The sequence below is a fragment of the Vulpes lagopus genome, chromosome 7 (assembly GCF_018345385.1).
Source record: "Vulpes lagopus strain Blue_001 chromosome 7, ASM1834538v1, whole genome shotgun sequence".
NCBI lineage: Eukaryota > Metazoa > Chordata > Mammalia > Carnivora > Canidae > Vulpes > Vulpes lagopus.
Genome location: NC_054830.1, coordinates 30,996,386 through 31,015,732, shown reverse-complemented (window position 1 = coordinate 31,015,732; position 19,347 = coordinate 30,996,386). Strand labels below are relative to the sequence as shown.

General features: G+C 40.9%; 1 protein-coding gene across 1 annotated transcript; it reads left to right on the top strand.

Annotated features, from left to right (window-relative positions):
* The first annotated feature begins 1,255 nt into the window (after nucleotides 1-1,255).
* Nucleotides 1,256-17,839, top strand: PSMD6 (proteasome 26S subunit, non-ATPase 6). Its single transcript, XM_041764451.1, has 8 exons — nucleotides 1,256-1,480; nucleotides 1,706-1,911; nucleotides 4,677-4,822; nucleotides 5,078-5,297; nucleotides 5,414-5,522; nucleotides 14,168-14,336; nucleotides 17,433-17,510; nucleotides 17,639-17,839. The coding sequence occupies exons 1-8, from the start codon at nucleotides 1,336-1,338 to the stop codon at nucleotides 17,733-17,735; spliced, it is 1,170 nt and encodes a 389-aa protein (XP_041620385.1). The 5' UTR covers nucleotides 1,256-1,335; the 3' UTR covers nucleotides 17,736-17,839.
* The last annotated feature ends 1,508 nt before the right edge of the window (nucleotides 17,840-19,347 follow it).

Below are 19,347 nucleotides of genomic sequence, written 5' to 3'. Positions count from 1 at the left end.
GTGGATGGAATGAAACAGTTTATAAAGTACAAGTAAAGGATGATCCTATTCATATGGCTAGATACGTTTCAGTGAAGCTGAGTGTCTCTAGAACGTAAGTTCCATAAGGGCAGGCCTTGTGTTCCTCACTGCGGTGCCTTAGCATCTGGAACCGCACCTGGTACTTTGCAACCATGTAATAAATCTGTTGAATCCACGGATAAAAGGTGTTTTGAAAGTTCTTCATCAAAAGTTTAACATGATGGTGTCTTGTAATGTTTTTCTGTGTTCTTTATATTATCATTTGAGGTGTCTTCAGAAAGCTTAATTTTACCAAAACAAGTGAATCACAAAATATGTATGGTATGGGGGGGGCGCCTGGGTGGCTCAGTCAGTTAAGCATCTGCCCTTGGCTCAGGTCATGATCCGCGGGGCCTGGGATAGAGCCCGGTATGGGGTTCCCTGCTCAGCATGGAGCCTGCTTCTCCTTCTCCCTCCTCCCCCCACCCCCTGCCTTGCACTCTTTCTCAAAGAAATAAAATAAAAAAAAAAAATAAAAAATAAAAAAGAAAGAAAGAAAGAAAAAAAAAGTGTGGCATAATGCTCACTGCTGGCAAGAATGTGGCAGTCCCAAATGTTTCACTGGCTGTACAAACTGGCTCAACTCTTTTGGAAAACCTTGTGATATTAAATATTTAAAACTCACAAAACGTTCCTACCATTTGTCTATTAAACCTGCACAGGAATGTATGCATAGGAAAAAAACTGCAGTATCAGATGACCTGTGATGTTCATCTCAGGTTTTTTAAAAAAACATTTTATTTATTTATTTATTCATGAGAGACACAGAGAGATTGAGAGACAGAGACACAGGCAGAGGGAGAAGCAGGCTCCTTGCAGGGAGCCTGATGCAGGATTCGAACCCGCGTCTCCAGGATCACGCCCTGGGTTGCAGGCAGGCGCTAAACTGCTGAGCCATCCGGGGATCCCCTATGGTGATGTTTTCAAGAATTTCAAAAGCCTGCCCGCCCCTAGACGTTTATGAGCAGAATGACGGACTAGCTAAGCGTGGAGCGAGGGAGCGGGTCCGGGAGTCGGCCAGAGCCCGGATCCTGGCACCGAGCGAGGGAAAGCCACACGGGGGCACCGGCGCGCAGGCCGGGGCGGGCGGTCCAAGCATGTCCAGCAGGGGGCGCTGCCGGCGGAGGCCCACCCGGGGCCGGCCGGAAGCCGGGCCGGAGGCGGCCGGGCGCCGTCGCGACTCCTCCCGCTTCCGCTTCCGCTGCCGCTGCCGCAGACGCCGCGGCCCCGCGTCCAGCAGCAGGTCGCCGAGCAGCCGTCCGCGCCGCCGCCGCGATGCCGCTGGAGAACCTGGAGGAGGAGGGTCTGCCCAAGAACCCCGACCTGCGCATCGCGCAGCTGCGCTTCCTGCTCAGCCTGCCCGAGCACCGCGGGGACGCGGCCGTGCGCGACGAGCTGATGGCGGCCGTCCGCGACAACAGTGAGGCCCGCGGGAGCGCCGAGTCAGCGGCCTAGGCCTGGGCTGGCCCCGGGTGGGGGGGGACGGCTGGGGGGGCGGCTCTGGCCGTGCGGGCCTCCCCGGCGGGCGGTGCCCGGGCTGCCCGGACGGGAGCGGGGAGCCGTGTGCGAGGAGCCCCGGGGAGGGGCGGGGGGGCGCCGGCGCCGCCCGTGGGTAAGTCGGGGCCGCCCCCTCTCTGGCTCTCAGACATGGCTCCCTACTACGAAGCCCTGTGCAAATCCCTCGACTGGCAGCTGGACACGGACCTGCTCAATAAAATGAGGAAGGCCAACGAGGAAGAGTTGAAACGTTTGGACGAGGAGCTGGAAGACGCGGAGAAGAACCTGGGGGAGAGCGAGATCCGGGACGCCATGATGGCCAAGGCCGAGTACCTGTGCCGCATCGGCGACAAGGTGGGTGGCCGTGGCGCGCGTCTCCGTGGGACTGCGCCCGCCAGCGACGCCTCGCGCGGCACCGGCCTCCAGGGGCGCCTGCTTCTCCCTCCCCTCCCGATCAGGCGCTCGGTCTCTACTAAATAAATAGCGTCTTTTTTTTTTTTTTTATTAAGATTTTATTTATTTATTCACTGGAGACCCAGAGAGAGAGAGAGAGAGAGGCAGGCTCCATGCAGGGAGCCCAACGCAGGACTCGATCCCGGGTCTCCAGGATCACGCCCTGGACTGAAGGCGGCGCTAAACCGCTGAGCCACCCGCGCTGCCCAAATAAATAACTTTTTTTTTTTAAAGATTTTATTTATTTATTCATGAGGCAGAGACAACAGGCAGAAGGAGAAGCAGGCTCCATGCAGGGAGCCAGATGCGGGACTCTATCACGGGTCTCCAGGATCACGCCCTGGGCTCAACCGCTGAGCCACCAGGCGTCCCCAATAAATAACATCTTTAAGAAAAAATTTATTTAAAACAAATTTTAAAAATTGCCTTCTTTTTAAAAAATAATTACAGAGGTAATGTGCTCACCTGGCCTAATGCAGCAGCACAAAAATGAGTGACGAAAAAGTCGGTTTTCTTGCTACTCCCACCCCCCTCCCCCCGCTTTCTGGCCAGGTGTGTGTGTTCTGTGCTGTGTCCACGCCAGTAAGACCTTAAGGGCACTTGCAGAGATTTTTGTTGGTTTCCTGCTGTTACAAAGGTGGGATCATTCTCAGTGGTGCACACTTTTCTCACCTTGGTGGGAAGCATTGCTTCTGCTGAATTTGAAGAATTTTTCTACTAGTAATAAGTAGAGTTTCTCTCATTATAAGAAACTGAACATTACAGATAATGCTGAAGTTCTACTTGATTTTTATTTTCTAGCACCTCAAGGTAACCTTTTAGTTTTATTGTACATTTACAAGCACATAAATTAGGTAGTATTGTGTTTTTAAAAATTGTTTTTAGGGGCACCCAGCTGGCTTGGTCAGAGGAGCTTGTGACCCCTTGGTCTTGGAGTCATGGCTGTGAGCCCTATGTGGATATTACTTTAAAAAAAAACAAACGCCAAAAAAGATTTGTTCTTTTTTTTTTTTTTTTTTTTTTTTTTAAGTTTTGTTCTTTTTAAAGTGAGACCATACTGTACTTATATGGTCCCATTTACTTTTTCATGCAGCATTGTATCAGGATCTTTCCACGTTAATGTACATAAATCTTGCTGATTCTGGTTAACTGCTAGCTAGTAGTTCGTTGTAGGGCTGTGCCAGTTTGCTTACCTCTTCAGCTGTTGATGGACACATAGGTTTTTCAGCTGTATTTGCTTGTACAAGACACTTCTGTAGAAATTTGATTGAATGTGTCTCCTGGGAGATAAATGCTAATGTTCTCTAGGGTATATTCTGGGAAATTCAATTGGTGGGACAAGGTTATGATCTCAGGTTGGTGAGATTGAGCCCCACGACTCACTTTGCACTCAGTGGGGACTCAGCTTGAGGATTCTCTCTCTCTCCTATATATACTTGCAAATGAATGAATAAATCTTAAAAAGAAAACAGCTACTAGTTTGTGTGGTTTTCTTGGATTTGAGGAATTTCAACAAGGACGTGCTTGAGTCAGCATTAGGAGTTATAAATTGGTGATGTGCCCATGTCATTTTCCATGTTTATTAAGTTGCATTTTTCTAAAAAGAAGAGCTTTCTTTTTTTTTTTTTAATTTATGATAGGAACACAGTGAGAGAGAGAGAGAGAGGCAGAGACACAGGCAGAGGGAGAAGCAGGCTCCATGCACCGGGAGCCTGATGTGGGATTCGATCCCGGATCTCCAGGATCCCGCCCTGGGCCAAAGGCAGGCGCCAAACCGCTGCGCCACCCAGGGATCCCGAGCTTTCTTTTTTTATTCCTGTTTACTCTCATCTGAGATATATTATTTACTGTTATCTAATGGATTTTTATCATTCACTGTGTTACCACTGATCACAGTCATTATACTCTTTTATGGTGCTCATCTTGGTACAGGCGTGTTAGTGGGAGCTCCTTCAAGAAGGCTTCTTTGTTGGACATCTCCTTGGTCTTCCTTATTTTCTCATACAGCTGGCTACTATAGGCTCACCTGTTATTTTTACTCTCCAAACCTGGAATAATCCATTTCTCCAAGGATCCTTGGTTTTAGTGTGTAGGGGGAGGTGTATTTAGAAACGAAGATCTGTGTGCCACCTGTGTCCATTACTGTCTTGCGAGTCCATATTACTTATGAGGTGTAACTTCTGTAAAACAAACCCAGACGCATACTAAGAAGTATTACATAGTCAAATGATTTTATTCATGTTTGTGTTTTTTAAAGCAATAGGAACATTTTATTCTACATACTTTGACAGACCAGTGTGTTTAAATTCTCCTTTGTATTCTCATAGTCAGTGACTAAGAAAAAAAAAATGCTGAATATGTGGAAGAAAGAATGTTGAAACAATTATGAATAGATTGTGAATGTTTTTCGTATATTATTTTTAAGAATGTTAAGTGTATGTTTAGGTATGTCTGATGTATTTTTTATATTTTATACAAGTGGAGAGAAAAGTATAATGAATCCCCATGCAGTGGTTACCTGCTTCCACAGTTATCAGTTCATGGGTATCTTATTTTATCCCTACTCCTACGTTTTCCCTGTATCTCTTCCTAAGAGAATTCCAGACAGCTGATAGTGTTTGAAACTTTTAACCTTTTCTCACCCGTTGCCTTGGTTCTCTTGACAGGATGGTGCTCTGACAGCCTTTCGCAAGACATATGACAAAACTGTGGCTCTGGGTCACCGTCTGGATATTGTGTTCTATCTTCTTAGGATTGGATTATTTTATATGGACAATGATCTCATCACACGAAACACAGAAAAGGCCAAAAGGTATTTTTTAATGATGGCGATATATTCCCTATAAATTACACTAAAAAAAAAAAAAAGAAACCAATGTAAGAAATTGGCTTGTTTTATTTACAACTAGTAAATTAGGTCAGATAATTGATGTGCTTATTTAGTAAAATATTTTCTTTAAATATTTCCTTGTAGCTCAAGTTGTTTTCTGTTTGAAAATAACACAAAACTTTTAAAAAGTGGCTTTGTCAGTTTCTAGATTGTGACCTTACTATTTTTTATTTATAGCTTAATAGAGGAAGGAGGAGATTGGGACAGGAGAAACCGCCTAAAAGTTTATCAAGGTCTTTATTGTGTGGCTATTCGTGATTTCAAACAGGCAGCTGAACTCTTCCTTGACACAGTTTCAACATTCACATCCTATGAACTTATGGATTATAAGACCTTTGTGACTTACACGGTCTATGTCAGCATGATTGCTTTAGAAAGACCAGATCTCAGGGAAAAGGTAATGACTAAATCTTTAATACTTCTATTTAGAAATTACTCTATGCTTTTCTAACCTAAATAAACATGAAAGTGTTCATTTGGGGTTTTTTTTGTTTGTTTGTTTTTTATTTGTAGGTGATTAAAGGAGCCGAGATCCTTGAGGTGCTGCACAGCCTTCCAGCGGTCCGGCAATACCTATTTTCACTCTATGAGTGTCGTTACTCTGTTTTCTTCCAGTCTTTAGGTAAGGATAGAGCTGCTCATTTCAGTGATCTGTCTTGTCTTAATTCTGATCCTGTATGCAGATAACAAAGATGTCTCTTCACATCTGTGACAAATATACTCTGCAAGTCTTTGCTGCAGGTCTTTGGTTAGTGTGGCTAAATGTTTTGCCCCACCCCCCCCTTTTTAGAAGAGGGGCTTAGCGGGGATCCCTGGGGTGGCTCAGAGGTTTAGTGCCTGCCTTCGGCCGACAGTGTGATTCTGGAGTCCAGGATCGAATCCCACATCAGGCTCCCTACTGGAGCGTGCTTCTCCCTCTGCCTAGGTCTCTGCCTCTCTCTCTCTCTGGGTTTCTCATGAATGAATAAAATCTTAAAAAAGAAGAAGAGGGGGTTAGCAGACTGTGACTTGTTTTTATATGGCCCGAGAGGTAAGATTGATGTTTACACTGTTAAAGGTTTATTTAAAAAAATATTTTTTCTAAGATTTTTTTATTTTAGTGAGCAGGGGGAGGGGCAGAAGGAGAGGGAGATAGAGAATCTCAAGCAGCCTCCACAATGAATGTGGAGGCAGATATGGGACTCGATCTCAGGACCCTGAGATCATGACTTGAGCAGAAACAAAGAGACTCTTAACCAACTGAGCCAACCAAGCACCCTCGTGCATATTCTGTTTTTAAGCAGGTTTTTGCCTGTGTTTAAGGAGTGCTTACTCCATGCATAAAAGGCTGCTTCATGAGAATTCATACTATCCCTCTGCATGTGGGAAGAAGGCCCTTTAGGCATGATGAGTCACCTGCTTGGCCTCATCTCATATTTATACACAGGTGCATTTGCACATGAGATCATATTGCAGAATTATTGTTCATCCTTTTTTATGCTTGCTGCTCGCCTGGTCATTACTCTGCTCAGATGTGGGGCTCTTACCTTCTTCCTTCAGTCAGAATGAATCCCTTCCCTGCATTCCTGGGGAGCTTTTATTTTATGCCCCCCCCTTTTATTGAGATATAAATTACATAAAGTTTGCCGGTTTCAAGTGTAAAATTTGGTGGCCTTATTATCTTGATGAGGTTGTGCAGTCATCATCACTAATTCTTGAACATATTCACTGCAAAAAGGAAATCTGTACCCATTGAGCAGTCAGTTCCCATTCCTCCCCCAACTACCACTGGTCTATCTCCATGGATTTGCATCTTCTTACTCTGACAACGGATATGAATGGCATCATATCTTTGTGGCATTTTGTGCCTGGTTTCTTTTCCCTGACACTTCCATGGGTCCTCTGTTGTGGCATGTATTAGTGCTCCATATAGTTTTTACAGATGATGCTCCATTGTATGGATATACCACATTTTTTTTTTTTTAAGATTTATTTATTCATGAGACACACAGTGAGAGGCAGAGACACAGGCAGAGGAAGAAGTAGGCTCCATGCAGGGAGCCGGACACGGGACTCGATCTCGGGTCTCCAGGATCAGGCCCTGGGCCGAAGGCGGTGTTAAACTGCTGAGCTACCCGGGCTGCTCAATACACCAACATTTTAAAAATCCCTTTATCCATTGATGCATATCTGGGTTGTCTCCCCTTTCTCGCTGTATAGAACACTTGTGTACTTTTTGTGTAGACCTATGGTTTCAGTTCTCTTGGGTGTGTATATATTTAGTAGTGGAGCTGCTGGGTCATATGGTAACGCTTCGATTAACTTTTTGAGGAACTGCTAACCTGTTTTCCAAAGCAGTTACACCCCACCAGCAGTGTGTGTGTTTGTCTTCTCACATCCCGTGCTTGTTGTGTCTTTGATTATAGGCATCTTGGTGAGTGTGAAGTGGTATCTGGTGGTTTTGATTGACATTTCTCTGACTCATCTCTATGATGTTGAACTTCCTTTGTGTGCTTTTTGGTCAAATGCCCCATTTTTAAAATAGTACATTATTTTGTGATTCTGTCTTCAGTTTGTCCCTTCTCCTAACTGGTATTGGGAGCAGAATTTTTTTTGTTTTAAATCTTCATAACGAACTTGACACTAGCCCATTGCCTGTATATTATTGAGTGCTTGTGCAAATCTGTTGTATTAATTACATAATTTAAAACCGAGGGGAAAAAATGGTATCCTTGTATATGAAATTCATGGCTTTGGGAAACCTTTGAATTGTTAAGGTATTAACCTCTTCCTACTCTTCCCACTTCTGATAGCAATCTTTTATTTGAACACGATGGATGAAATTTTTCTCTCTACCAAATTTATGTTTCTCAGAAATTTTAAATGCAGAAGACAGGATAGTTATATTTTCTTTTATGACAGAGTCATCATTATTCATATCATTTATTCCCTCTAGTGTAGGGAGACCTGTAGGGTTTGCTTCCTTTTTTTTTTTTTTTTTGGTTTACTTCCTTTTGTAAGCCTTTTTCCTTCCCCAAATAGTTGTAGTATGTGTACTTTAATATATTTCATTTGAAAAAGGAAACTGCATCCTTTCCTAGGTAAAACCCGATTGCTTTGAAAATTAAAAATAACTTGAAAAAGTCCTGCTCCCAGATCTACAACACGTTTGCTCACAGAATTCTTCCAGAGAGAACCATTTTGAAATTTTGTTATGTATTTTTCAACCTTTTGTTCATTTAAACGTGCTTTAAGAAATGGAAAACAATATACCAAAAAACCCAAGGTTATATGTACACATGGAAAAATTTTACCCAGTGTCCTATAAAGACGACAAAGGCTCTTTGCTAACTAGTGATTGCCAGGGTTCTTTTCTCTAGAGGTGACTCCCACTATCAAGTTTCAAGCGTGTCCTTCAGGGACATTTGTATCCGGAGATACAAGCATGTAACACCATTAAACATATGTGGGTGTATTTTACATGCTGTTTTCCAGGTAGCTTTTCTCTCTTCATAATATAATGCAAATATTGTTTCATGACTCTATAAAAATAGTCATTGAGTCAGTAAGTATTTTTAAGTAGCTGTCATGTATCAGACACTGTGTATGTAGTGGCAGATCAAACAGGTGGAGCTCCTTGGAGCTTCTAGTTATCCTTTTAAAAGACCTTCTACTATATCAGTGTGTTGGATGTGCCAGAATTTAGACTTTACTGCTAAATAAATATGTTGTTTATTTTTCTCCTTTGTGAGCAACTTTGTTTTGAACATTGTCTTATAATTCATCTTTTCTACTTCCACTTACTTCCTTAGGAAAACCAAGAAGGTGAATTTTACAAAGTGTAAATACATTACATCTTGATCACCGTTGCCCTCCAGAAATATTGTGCTAATTTACATTTGCACAATTTTTTAATTGAAGTGTCAGCTTCAGGTGTACAACACAGCAATTTGATGTTTATATATATTATAAAATGATTATCTTATAACCTAGTTACCATCTGTCACCATACAAAGATCATACCTTACTGACTATATTCCGTATTGTATAATACATCCCGTGATTTATTTTTATGTATGGTTCCAGTTTCTCTCAATTTACATCAGTTCTTTTTAAAGATTTTATTTTTAAGTAATCTCTACACACAATGTGGGACTCAAACTCATGACCTTAGGATCAATAATCACCTGCTCCTCTGACTGAGCCAGGCACCCTTCAATTTACATCATTTGAAGAGAGCCTTTACCCTACCAATCTGAGAGGAGAAAAATAATATTTTACTCATTTCTTGCTTGTTTCCAAGGATAGTTTTTATTGAGTCTTTTTTTAATGCCACATAAGTGATAGAAGAGTTTTATGTTCGGCTTATGAATGTGACATCCTGACCATGACCAAGAAACATTTTTCTTCCCATTCTCTTCCATAGGTTTTCTTGCTTTTTTTTTTTTTTTTCCAGTTTACTGAGATCTGACAGATAACATTGTAGAAGTTTAAGCTGTACAGCATAATGACTTGATATTTATGTATTTCTTTTATCATTTGTGAGAAGGAGCATCATCTCATTTTTAAGGCCATCAGCTTCCATGTTGCTAAACCATGTGTTTCCTTACTTGTCTTTTGATGTTGACCAACCTCTGCATCTTGCCACAACTTCATTCTCTTGAACAGTAACACACCCTTGTTTTCCCAGACATAACACATCATCCTTTGTTGTGACTGCCTCAGACTTGGTCATTGCCCTTGTCACCATCTTCATTTTGTCTTCAAATACAACTGGATGGCAGTGATTACTAAATTCATGTCTCCAGCCCCAAACTTTCCAGTGAGTGCCAGACTAATGCCTAAATGTTTCCTTGGTATCTTTATTGGATGTCTGATAGGTGAATCCACTTTATCACTGAAATCTCCCTTGCCCTCTCTAAGTAAAAAGTCTCCAAAACCAGAAAACAAAACAAAAATTCTTCTCCAGGGATTTGCTTCTTGTTAAAGCCAGAAACACAAGTATATTTTTTATCTTGCTCAACCTTCCACATCCCTGTAGCTATCCCCTTGCTGCATTATACTGTATCTGTCATCTTTTTTCTTCTGGGGCTGAGCCTGGCTCTTACTGACTTGAGACTTTACAGTATTTGCTTTGCTCTGTACCTCCTGCTGTTTGGCTCCTCAGAGATCTTCCCTATCCATTCCAGTCCAGGGGAAGGCCTCCTCCTGGTCCTCATGTTACTCTTTTATTTCCTATGCAGAAATTTGTTACTAAGAGTATCTTGTTTATTCATTTATCTCTGCTCTTGATCTTGAAATTTAGTTTCTGTGGCAGCAGTGATCTTGTCTTTGGCTTACTGCCCATATCCTATTAAGAGCAATGATACATAGTAGTTATTTAGTAAAGTAATTTGTATTTCTGTGGATTGCTCATCAGTATCCTCTGAGTTTTTACCATTCAGGGCTTTTTCTTAGTGATTTCTAAGAGCTGTCTGTAATCAAGGCTGTTAATTCTTACATTATAAATATGTTCTCCACCTTATCCCTTAAAATTTGTCATCTTCATTGCAGCTATTGTGGAACAGGAAATTGAAAAAGGACTGGCTTTTTGCTCCTCATTATCGATACTACGTAAGAGAAATGAGGATCCATGCATATAGCCAGCTGCTGGAATCGTATAGGTCACTGACTCTTGGCTATATGGCAGAAGCCTTTGGTGTTGGCGTGGAGCATCGTTCAGTCGATCAGTAAGTTTAAATAATATTAGCGTTAATATATTATTAGAACAATCATTTGTCATCTCTGCCTTCATGATGTGCCCCCTTTTATTGACAGATGGGGAAAACGAGTTGTAGAATGGTTAAGTGATTTTACAAAAGGGCATCAAGTGAGTTAACACAATAGTGTTCTGTCCCTTTTTTCTGGACTGCACCGCTGCCATGGGTAAAGAGTCCTAAGGTCATATTTTCTCTGGTAAGGCTTTCATGTTTGGTTTGTTGCTGCTTGCAGTTCTGTCACAATTATTGTTAAAGATGGGACTTTTAGCCTTTAATCAGTGATTCATTAAATACTATCCATTACTGTATGGTTGGCATTGTTTTCGGTTCCTGTTGTCATGGTCCTTTAATATTTGATAGTCTTTATATGGGGATAGTTAGCAACTAACAAATATAGAAGGTAATTTTGGATAGAAATGAATCTCTGGAGATTATAAAATGAAATAGAAAGATACATGGCTGCAGTGTAGTGGTAGCAGCTGGAGAAGGACAGTTGTGGGAAAGTCAGGCAGTTGTATATTTGTGCAGGGCCTGGTAGGCCATGGAGCTTGGGTTTTAATCTAGGTCCTTTGGAAAGCCACTGAAGGATTTTAAGCATGAGTGATATTATTTCATGCTGTATCTTTACAGATTGTAAGGGGACAGGGGGATTAGTTGGGCTGTTCAGTACAGTAGCTGATGGAGGAGATACCATGGTGGCTTCTAGGGTGGTGGCAGTGCAGTGTGGGAGAAGTACATATTCAGAATATGTGCAGTTAAATTTTGTTGTAACCAAAAAAGAAGCTGTGGCCAGATTATCATAGTTCAGAATGAGCATACCTCGGAGTCATTGAATTGGACTGAAGTGCCAGAGAAATAGATATATCCACAGATGCCGCCTTGTGGGCCTTTAGACCAGATGTTGTTGCATTCTTAAGGTTTCTGTAAGAGGCTAAAGAAAAAATTGCTTTCCCAATGGAAGAAGTGGCACAAATAAATATAGGACCATGTTTTTGAAACCAGTAGTCTAGTTGTACTGGATAGTGTGTGTCACGGTATATACAGGAACTGAGACAAGCAGTGTTTTAAATGCCAGGCTAAGGAGTTAAGCAACTTGTGTAGAGTCTCGTCGAAAGCCTCAAGTCTGGTGAGGCTAGGCATGGGCAGCAGCATTTGTGCTGTCAGCATCCGTATACCCACAGTCAGGCTCTTAGAGTGGGATGGGTGTCGTCCTACTAATCTCAGCAGAGGGCATTCTTGCATCAGAGTTTGTCTCTAGAAGCTTGTTTGGAAGTCAGAGCCCTTTCAGAGGTTTCCCCATCTTAGGTTTGGGTGGGATTAGGAAGGCTCCTGGTGGTTAAATCTTGTCTGATTCTCTCTGAACCTCAGCCCAGAATAATAGTTGCAAATGAGTTAGCAGCTCCTTGTGGAGATGGAACTATTTAAGTGACAGGAAAATGAACACAAGTTTAGAAAGCCACTCAGTATATAACTCAAAAGCAGTTGAAAATTGGATCCAGATACATTTTGATGGAGAATATAACTATGTTTTAAGTGTTTGCTAGTTTAGGATGACTTCTAGCTTAAAATCTTCCAAAAGCATAACTTTTTTGTCTTTTAAGATTTTTGAAACTCATAACCAGATATCCCAAAATTATACATACCCTTGCTAAAAACATTTAATGCTTTTTCATTCTTTAAGTAATAAGAATTAGTTCCTTTTCATAGAATTTTTTTTTTCATTGACACAGCTAGTACAGAAGGCGTAGTGGGTCATTCACCACTGACTACCAGGGGCAATTAGTTATGATACTTGATATTTCTAAAGCACAAATCTAAGTAACACACTTTCTCATCCAATGATATTTGTCTCTGACCTTCAACACTGTACAATGGGATTTCCTTACAGCTCGGAGTTTTAGTGAAATTGATCTTTTTTGTGTATGTACTTTTTTTTTTTTGTTTTTTTTTTTATGATTATCCTATAACCTAGTTACCCATCTGTCACCATACAAAAGATTCATACCTTACTGACCTATATTCCGTATTGTATAATACATCCCGTGATTTATTTTTATGTATGGTTCCAGTTTCTCTCAATTTACATCAGTTCTTTTTAAAGATTTTATTTTTAAGTAATCTCTACACACAATGTGGGACTCAAACTCATGACCTTAGGATCAATAATCACCTGCTCCTCTGACTGAGCCAGGCACCCTTCAATTTACATCATTTGAAGAGAGCCTTTACCCTACCAATCTGAGAGGAGAAAAATAATATTTTACTCATTTCTTGCTTGTTTCCAAGGATAGTTTTTATTGAGTCTTTTTTTAATGGCACATAAGTGATAGAAGAGTTTTATGTTCGGCTTATGAATGTGACATCCTGACCATGACCAAGAAACATTTTTCTTCCCATTCTCTTCCATAGGTTTTCTTGCTTTTTTTTTTTTTTTTCCAGTTTACTGAGATCTGACAGATAACATTGTAGAAGTTTAAGCTGTACAGCATAATGACTTGATATTTATGTATTTCTTTTATCATTTGTGAGAAGGAGCATCATCTCATTTTTAAGGCCATCAGCTTCCATGTTGCTAAACCATGTGTTTCCTTACTTGTCTTTTGATGTTGACCAACCTCTGCATCTTGCCACAACTTCATTCTCTTGAACAGTAACACACCCTTGTTTTCCCAGACATAACACATCATCCTTTGTTGTGACTGCCTCAGACTTGGTCATTGCCCTTGTCACCATCTTCATTTTGTCTTCAAATACAACTGGATGGCAGTGATTACTAAATTCATGTCTCCAGCCCCAAACTTTCCAGTGAGTGCCAGACTAATGCCTAAATGTTTCCTTGGTATCTTTATTGGATGTCTGATAGGTGAATCCACTTTATCACTGAAATCTCCCTTGCCCTCTCTAAGTAAAAAGTCTCCAAAACCAGAAAACAAAACAAAAATTCTTCTCCAGGGATTTGCTTCTTGTTAAAGCCAGAAACACAAGTATATTTTTTATCTTGCTCAACCTTCCACATCCCTGTAGCTATCCCCTTGCTGCATTATACTGTATCTGTCATCTTTTTTCTTCTGGGGCTGAGCCTGGCTCTTACTGACTTGAGACTTTACAGTATTTGCTTTGCTCTGTACCTCCTGCTGTTTGGCTCCTCAGAGATCTTCCCTATCCAGTCCAGTCCAGGGGAAGGCCTCCTCCTGGTCCTCATGTTACTCTTTTATTTCCTATGCAGAAATTTGTTACTAAGAGTATCTTGTTTATTCATTTATCTCTGCTCTTTGAAATTTAGTTTCTGTGGCAGCAGTGATCTTGTCTTTTGGCTTACTGCCATATCCTATTAAGAGCAATGATACATAGTAGTTATTTAGTAAAGTAATTTGTATTTCTGTGGATTGCTCATCAGTATCCTCTGAGTTTTACCATTCAGGCTTTTTCTTAGTGATTTCTAAGAGCTGTCTGTAATCAAGGCTGTTAATTCTTACATTATAAATATGTTCTCCACCTTATCCCTTAAAATTTGTCATCTTCATTGCAGCTATTGTGGAACAGGAAATGAAAAAGGACTGGCTTTTTGCTCCTCATTATCGATACTACGTAAGAGAAATGAGGATCCATGCATATAGCCAGCTGCTGGAATCGTATAGGTCACTGACTCTTGGCTATATGGCAGAAGCCTTTGGTGTTGGCGTGGAATTCATCGATCAGTAAGTTTAAATAATATTACGTTAATATATTATTAGAACAATCATTTGTCATCTCTGCCTTCATGATGTGCCCCCTTTTATTGACAGATGGGGAAAACGAGTTGTAGAATGGTTAAGTGATTTTACAAAAGGGCATCAAGTGAGTTAACACAATAGTGTTCTGTCCCTTTTTTCTGGACTGCACCGCTGCCATGGTAAAGAGTCCTAAGGTCATATTTTCTCTGGTAAGGCTTTCATTGGTTTTGGTTGCTGCTGCAGTTCTGGTCACATTATTTGTTAAAGATGGGACTTTTAGCCTTTAATCAGTGATTCATTAAATACTAATCCATTACTGTATGGTTGGCATTGTTTTCGGTTCCTGTTGTCATGGTCTTTAATATTTGATAGTCTTTATATGGGGATAGTTAGCAACTAAACAAATATATAAGGTAATTTTGGATAGAAATGAATCTCTGGAGATTATAAAATGAAATAGAAAGATACATGGCTGCAGTGTAGTGGTAGCAGCTGGAGAAGGACAGTTGTGGGAAAGTCAGGCAGTTGTATATTTGTGCAGGGCCTGGTAGGCCATGGAGCTTGGGTTTTAATCTAGGTCCTTTGGAAAGCCACTGAAGGATTTTAAGCATGAGTGATATTATTTCATGCTGTATCTTTACAGATTGTAAGGGGACAGGGGGATTAGTTGGGCTGTTCAGTACAGTAGCTGATGGAGGAGATACCATGGTGGCTTCTAGGGTGGTGGCAGTGCAGTGTGGGAGAAGTACATATTCAGAATATGTGCAGTTAAATTTTGTTGTAACCAAAAAAGAAGCTGTGGCCAGATTATCATAGTTCAGAATGAGCATACCTCGGAGTCATTGAATTGGACTGAAGTGCCAGAGAAATAGATATATCCACAGATGCCGCCTTGTGGGCCTTTAGACCAGATGTTGTTGCATTCTTAAGGTTTCTGTAAGAGGCTAAAGAAAAAATTGCTTTCCCAATGGAAGAAGTGGCACAAATAAATATAGGACCATGTTTTTGAAACCAGTAGTCTAGTTGTACTGGATAGTGTGTGTCACGGTATATACAGGAACTGAGACAAGCAGTGTTTTAAATGCCAGGCTAAGGAGTTAAGCAACTTGTGTAGAGTCTCGTCGAAAGCCTCAAGTCTGGTGAGGCTAGGCATGGGCAGCAGCATTTGTGCTGTCAGCATCCGTATACCCACAGTCAGGCTCTTAGAGTGGGATGGGTGTCGTCCTACTAATCTCAGCAGAGGGCATTCTTGCATCAGAGTTTGTCTCTAGAAGCTTGTTTGGAAGTCAGAGCCCTTTCAGAGGTTTCCCCATCTTAGGTTTGGGTGGGATTAGGAAGGCTCCTGGTGGTTAAATCTTGTCTGATTCTCTCTGAACCTCAGCCCCAGAATAATAGTTGCAAATGAGTTAGCAGCTCCTTGTGGAGATGGAACTATTTAAGTGACAGGAAAATGAACACAAGTTTAGAAAGCCACTCAGTATATAACTCAAAAGCAGTTGAAAATTGGATCCAGATACATTTTGATGGAGAATATAACTATGTTTTAAGTGTTTGCTAGTTTAGGATGACTTCTAGCTTAAAATCTTCCAAAAGCATAACTTTTTTGTCTTTTAAGATTTTTGAAACTCATAACCAGATATCCCAAAATTATACATACCCTTGCTAAAAACATTTAATGCTTTTTCATTCTTTAAGTAATAAGAATTAGTTCCTTTTCATAGAATTTTTTTTTCATTGACACAGCTAGTACAGAAGGCGTAGTGGGTCATTCACCACTGACTACCAGGGGCAATTAGTTATGATACTTGATATTTCTAAAGCACAAATCTAAGTAACACACTTTCTCATCCAATGATATTTGTCTCTGACCTTCAACACTGTACAATGGGATTTCCTTACAGCTCGGAGTTTTAGTGAAATTGATCTTTTTTGTGTATGTACTTTTTTTTTTTTGTTTTTTTTTTTATGATAGTCACAGAGAGAGAGAGGGAGAAGCAGGCTCCATGCACCGGGAGCCTGACGTGGGATTCGATCCCGGGTCTCCAGGATCGCGCCCTGGGCCAAAGGCAGGCGCTGGCGCTGCCTGTTACTATCTGGGAAAGTAGTGATTTTTATGTTAAAGGCATAATCTTTCCATTTAATCTCTTTGGTAGCATCATAAAGTCTTCATACAGTTTTTAAAAATATTTTATGTATTCATGAGAGAGAGAAAGAGACAGGAGCAGGCTCCATGCAGGGAGCCCAACGTGAGACTTGATCCCGGGTCTCCAGGATCCCGCCCTGGGCTGAAGGTGGCACTAAACCGCTGAGCCATCTGGGCTGCCCTTCATACAGCTTTTGTTCCTTTTTCCTCATTGTTGGCAGACCATCCTTGATAGTGAGTCAGTGTTTATGTGTGAGGTTTGAGTCATAACTACATAGATATTCAGAAATATCTTTGTCACAACAGACTAATACTGGCTGTGCATTCCTGATCCTTATTTATTGGGGCTTATTCTTTAGTCTTTGTTTTTAAAGATTTTATTCATGAGAGACACAGGCGGAGGGAGAAGCAGGCTCCAATGCAGGGAGCCCGACGTGGGACCCGATCCAGAGTTTCTAGGATCACACCCTGGGCTGAAGGCAGATGCTAAACCGCTGAGCCACCCAGGCATCCCCTTATTCTTCAGTCTTAAAGTAATTTGGAAGCTTTTTTTCCTTCCATGTTCTGAAGGATTTTGAACTCCTATCATGAGGTGACCCCCCACACACACACCCAAGATATCTTATTTTTCTGCCTCCAAGTTTTTCTCTGAAGCTCTAAAGATGTGCTTATGAATGATTTCATTCTTTGACACCTACACTCAGTATGAAATTTGCTGCTTTTTCCAGTAAGTGATTTTAATCTCTTGGGATGATCCCACAGATCCTGCAGTGTGCCAGCAAAGATCTTCTCAGCTGCTGCATAGTCAAGAGTGCAGGCTGGAAGCCAGCTAAATGGTTACCTTGAGAGAGTGGAAGCATGTATTTAGTGCACTATGTTTTTTAAGAATTTTGTATAAGGCTCACGCTAATGCCCTTTTCCCCTCCTCTTAATTATAGGGAGCTCTCCAGATTTATTGCTGCAGGGAGACTACACTGCAAAATAGATAAAGTTAATGAAATAGTGGAGACCAACAGGTACCGCTAAGTTTGTGTGTCATTTGTGTGTTACAATATTAAGTGTTGTCTTTTAAAAGTAGGTCAGTTCTTGTTATGGAATAATGTGACTGGTAAATAATTCATTTTTTTCTTGTATTTATTTATAGACCCGATAGCAAGAACTGGCAGTACCAAGAAACTATCAAGAAAGGAGATCTTCTACTAAACAGAGTTCAAAAACTTTCCAGAGTAATTAATATGTAAAACCATGTAAATGAGGGATTTCCTTTAGAGATAACTATTTGGAATTTTTAGAGCTTACTTTACCCAGTTCAGCTGAATAAATACTGCATTGTTGTTTCTTTCAATTTACTTTTTTCTTATTAATATATATATACACCTTTTAAAGATGGGGTCCAGAAATATTAAAATAATGTCACTTTTATGTCATTTGAACATCTCTGGCTTACTCAGAGACTGTAGTGCCTGGGTTCAAATCTCTTGAATTTTAGAAGTATAGTAGTCCATAACTAAACACAGTGTCTCCCACTTAGTACACAACAGACAGGACAAATAAAATGAAGGCTCACATAACCCTGGATTCCAGAATCTACCGGAAAAAAAAAAAAAAAAACCCCTATGTCAATAGTAGCAGTGGGATCTTTTTTCCCCAACAAACAACCACAGTAAGAGAAACAAAGTTGTTCCTTGTTTTTCTCTTAAGTGTAAGCTCAGTGAGTCAAATGGAAATAAGTGCTAGGAAAAAAATCTAAAACCAGATAAAGGAGACAGTGAAGTAGGGTGTGATGGGTTGTCACAGAAGGCCTCTGCAAAGGTGACATTTAGAAGGAGAACCTGCAAATATCTGGGAGAAGGAGAGAAAGTCACTGCAGGTTTTAAGCAGAGGAAAGGCCTGATTTGACTTACCTTTTTAAGTGTCACTGGCTGCAGGAGATGCCTGATACTGGTGTCATGGACCCGGGAGGCAGCTGGGTTTGCTGCAAGATTAGAATGGGGGAGAGGGTGAGAAAAAGTCTGGGATGATCCCAGGCTTTTGGATCCTGACTGATACAGAAGTTTTGGTGGAGCTGAGTTAGAATGGGAAATGGCATTTTTACTGTAGAAGGAAGGGGAGAGAAGTATGCTCTTTTTAGATTACATGGTGTTTTAGTTATATGCTGATTGGAATCATTTGTTAACATCAGAGAAGAAAACCTCTTAGTCCGTGGAAAATAATTTAATTCAACATTCATTCATGACAAGCCTACGTAGATTAGAAATAAGGCTAGGAAATCAAAGCACGATTGCCAAGGACACCCTTAATGGCAGTGTGTTGGCAGGACTCAGAATGGTACTGCAGGAGGGGCTGTGGGATGACCTGCCAAGGAAAGCAACGTTCCTGGAGCTGTGCACTGAGAGGTTTCCTGCAGGCGCGGAAAGTGCTGCATATGCCTTAAGCATTTAGGAACATCCACTTACGCATTTCCAAAACTGCTTATGTATTAAAAACTTTAACAATGATCCATTATAATTTCTTAAAGAAAATGACTATAAGGACTCTACAGACTTGTGATCCTAAAAATCTGGGCAATTTGTTAAATCCAAGTCATTGAGAACTCTTTGTTTGTGTTCCTTGTGTCCATTTAAAAATTACAAGAGTTGTTCCTAGCAAATTGACTCATTGTAGTTCACACTAAAGGGAAAAAAGTAGGAGTGAAATGTCAGTTTCTTAAAACAGGCTTTTCCCTGGACTCCCACCTCTAAGACCATTGGGACCGATGCAGTCACAGAGCAATTCTGGCTTTTCATTCAAGGCTTAGGCTTACTCTTGGTTTAGACAGGAAATTCTCAAAACTCTCCCCTGGGTTGCTTAAAA

What these genes read in the sequence shown, in the direction of transcription:
- PSMD6 (XM_041764451.1), top strand. Translation starts at nt 1,336, where the DNA reads ATGCCGCTGGAGAACCTGGAGGAGGAGGGTCTGCCCAAGAACCCCGAC. An exon ending in TGTGCCGCATCGGCGACAAG is followed by an intron (nt 1,912 to 4,676) that starts GTGGGTGGCCGT and finishes TTCTCTTGACAG; the next exon opens with GATGGTGCTCTGACAGCCTT. An exon ending in GGCGTGGAATTCATCGATCA is followed by an intron (nt 14,337 to 17,432) that starts GTAAGTTTAAAT and finishes TCTTAATTATAG; the next exon opens with GGAGCTCTCCAGATTTATTG.